Source organism: Nansenia antarctica (assembly GCF_963989245.1).
Source record: "Nansenia antarctica genome assembly, chromosome: 3".
Lineage (NCBI taxonomy): Eukaryota > Metazoa > Chordata > Actinopteri > Argentiniformes > Microstomatidae > Nansenia > Nansenia antarctica.
Genome location: NC_137688.1, coordinates 5,966,817 through 5,970,555, shown reverse-complemented (window position 1 = coordinate 5,970,555; position 3,739 = coordinate 5,966,817). Strand labels below are relative to the sequence as shown.

The window sequence follows — 3,739 nt, the reverse complement described above, 5'->3', positions numbered from 1 at the left end:
AGGCAGGCAGACACAGATAGACAGACAGACACAGATTGTCTGTCTGTCTGTCTATCTGTGTCTGTCTATCTGTGTCTGTGTCTGCCTGCCTGTCTGTCTGTCTGCCTGCCTGTCTGTCTGTCTGTCTGTCTATCTGTGTATCTGTGTCTGCCTGCCTGTCTGTCTGTGTGTCTGTCTGTCTGTCTGTCTGTCAGTCTGTCAGTCAGTCAGTCAGTCAGTCTGTGTGTCTGTCTGACAGACACACACACACACAGACAGACAGGCAGGCAGACACAGACACAGATAGACAGACAGACACAGATAGACAGACAGACAGACAGACAGACACACACACACACACACAGACAGACGATAACAGAATTGATTCTGAGATTCTGTCTTCCTTTTCGTTCCAACGTCAGGTACAGACAGACAGACAGGCAGGCAGACAGACAGACAGACACAGGAACGAAAAGGAAAAATGACAAATGAGGACAAAGTGGCATGATTCAACACATTCCGATGTCTCCCCTCCCCTCCCCTCCCTCCACCCCCTCCACTCCCCTCCCCTTCCCTCCCCTCCACTCACCACAATCTGATGCAGGCCCCAGGAGACCTCCAGCTCCCCAGAGCCCCCCTTCTCTGCCTGGGCCTTCAGGTGAGCTGCCAGGGGGGTGACCTGCTCCGTGACCAGGTAGAGGCTTTTCTCTGTCTGCAGGGCGCCCAGGGAGAGACACAACCACGTCAGCACTGTCATGTTTACTTGGTTGAAGAAGGGCATTTCAGGGGTCGTTTTTAGGTCTTCTACGACGCGGTGCAGGCTACTTAGCATAGCAGCACGCTAGTGTTTACACAACCTCGTTCAGGGTTCCACATTAACGGTTGTCTGATTGGCCGAGGCAAGTAAAAAAAACGACGACACAGCTGGATCCTGGATCTGTGTAACGGTGTGCAGGAAGAACAACGGACGGTGCAGGCGCCAGACCAGACTAGATGATCGTGGAGTGAAGATATTACTAAAGCGTACGCGCCTGTCCACCCGTCTGTCCATCAGTGCGTACGTTTTAATAATATCTTCACTCCACGATCATCTAGTCTGGTCTGGCGCCTGCGCCGTCCGTTGTTCTTCCCGCAACACCGACACACAGATCCAGGAGGATCCAGCAGCGTCGTCGTTGTCGAGCAAACAAACCCGGCGAATTGTTTTACTTGCCCCTGGGGCAACCGGGCAACCGTTAATGTTGAACCCTGACCTGGTTCTAAAGCTAGGTCCTAGTGAGGACTGGGTTGGTCCTTGACACTCACCTCAGACTGAATGAATAAATACAGAGAGAGACAGACACAGGAGATTAACGCTGAGACAACGGTGACAGTGTCGGTGCTACACTGAATTATTGAATTAAATGTAAATGTGTTCAATCCCACACAAGACTGTGAGATTATATTCAAGGTGAAAAAACATAGGCTACACTCTCTCTCCCACGCACACGCACACATCGCGCGCACACACACACACACACTCTCTACTCCTTTAGAAAGCAGTGAGTTTCCTGGTGAATGACTGCCACCTACTCCGTGTTCACACACGCCTTCAATACAAACACACACACACACACACACCTCCAGTCCATCCACGTAGGCCAGGATGTTGGGATGTCGGAGAGTCCTCATGCGTTTGAAGGCAGCCTTGGCGAGCTGCGTCTGTTCCTCCGTCCCCTGAGACACCTCGTACACGAACACCGACACCGGCTCCCCGCTGGTCTGTGAACACAGAGAGGCCAGTGTTACACAACGTTCACAATCTCCCACCAGACAACACTGAACTAACCCCCCCATCGGGTTTCAGCACCTGAGATACTCCATTTTGTTTAGCAATTGAATGAGGAGAGAGAGGAAGGAAGGGGGGGGGCTAGAGAGGAGATGAGGCACACACACAGTCATAGAAATATATTGAACATGATGTATTGCTATGCACATGACAGTAGTTAAGTAGCACTACTGGTGCCTCGATGTGGTCACAGTCAGGACTCAGAGGGAGGGCAACACATTGACATGATTAGCTGGTAGTGTGAATAGCCGTATATATGTAGCTTATACCCCTGTTTCAGCTCATTATCATCATTATTATTATACGATCGTTACTTGAGGTGACACATGTGCTGAACCAGACATGATTGCTGCTGTCTTGGCCTGAGAGCTGACCACCACCTTGCCTGTCCAAAAATGCAGACAGACAGTTCCTTATCTAGGTGTAATAGCTTATAAAGAACAAGGAGAATGTGTTATATAGGATATGTGTGCCACTAAGACAGACAGAGAGAGAGAGACAGAGAGAGACAGACAGAGAGACAGAGAGACAGACAGAGAGAGAGAGACAGAGACAGACAGACAGAGACAGAGACAGACAGACAGAGACAGAGAGACAGAGAGAGACAGACAGAGAGAGAGACAGAGACAGAGAGAGACAGACAGACAGACAGACAGACAGAGAGACAGACAGACAGAGAGAGACAGACAGACAGAGAGACAGACAGAGAGACAGAGACAGACAGACAGAGACAGAGAGACAGACAGAGACAGACAGAGACAGACAGAGACAGACAGACAGACAGACAGACAGACAGACAGAGAGACAGACAGACAGAGAGAGACAGACAGACAGAGAGAGACAGACAGAGAGACACAGACAGACAGAGAGACACAGACAGACAGAGAGACAGAGAGAGAGAGAGAGACAGACAGAGACAGAGTCAGAGAGAGAGAGAGAGAGAGACAGACAGTTCCTTATCTGACGAGGTGTAATACTAATAGCTTATAAAGAACAAGGATCATGTTAATAATGTTATAGAGGATATGTGTGCCACTAAGCCAGCTAGCAGCTTCATTTGTGGGTGTTTTAGCAGCTCGACGTGGCGAGGGGACGTGGCTGCCCAGACTCACATCCCTAGCCTGGTTAGCTGCTTAGCTAGTGAACAGCTTAGTTACTACGAGTTTAGGTCGCTAACGTAGACATTTAATATCCGTCGTGGTGTCAGCCTGTCCCCCCCCTGTTACAGTCAAAGGACAGATCGTTAGAGGATAAGATAACATCACTAGCCAGCTAAAAAAAAACGCTGGAAAACCTGGTGGGTTTTTGCTTTTTAGACAAGGGGCTGCGTTCGTCAATCCGCTCCGAGAGCGCCGGAGCGCACACTGGGTTCAACGTCACAAAGGGTTCCGAGTGATTTGATTGGCCAAGAGGCATTCCGTGAGTGCTGATCAGATTTCCGCAGCGAGTTTACGAACGCTGTGGAGTCCGAGGCCCTTTTTGTGAAGCTAACAAAGCTATAACCGCCTTCGGTTTAATTAAATGATGATATTGCAATGATGATATCTTCTCATTTTACCTTTCGTTTGCCCCGGTGGAGAGTCCATATTCCGGACGATTCGTGGGTGTCCGGTAAGATTTCATAGTTCAAGTCTTTGACGGGATCCCGGGCGAAGAAGGACCACATCTCCCTCTGCTTCAGCCTTCATAAGACAAACAACAAACTGTACTGGTGGAACACAGGAGGCTGCAGTGACGGGACTCCACCGCTGGGTGGCGCTGTGCAGTGAAATCTGACTGGTGAAATAATAATAATAATAATAATAATCTTTATTTGTATAGCACTTTTCCCTACAAACGTTGCAGCTAGCAAGTAAATACATATACAGTACAGGCCAAAAGTTTGGACACACCTTCTCATTCAATGTGTTTCCTTTATTTTCATGACTATTT

The 3,739-nt window shown here is 49.1% G+C and overlaps 1 protein-coding gene across 1 annotated transcript in view; it reads right to left on the bottom strand.

The window, feature by feature from the left end:
• scyl1 (SCY1-like, kinase-like 1) overlaps positions 1 to 3,487 on the bottom strand; it is a 16,438-nt gene extending 12,951 nt beyond the window's left edge. Inside the window, exons 1-3 of the mRNA XM_080526310.1 lie at positions 3,366 to 3,487; positions 1,600 to 1,740; positions 569 to 691 (exon numbers count right to left, since the gene is read on the bottom strand). Coding sequence (XP_080382436.1) covers positions 569 to 691; positions 1,600 to 1,740; positions 3,366 to 3,473 — 372 coding nt within the window. The 5' untranslated portion in view covers positions 3,474 to 3,487. The remainder of the gene's footprint in view (positions 1 to 568; positions 692 to 1,599; positions 1,741 to 3,365) is intronic.
• Between the last annotated feature and the right edge of the window lie 252 nt (positions 3,488 to 3,739).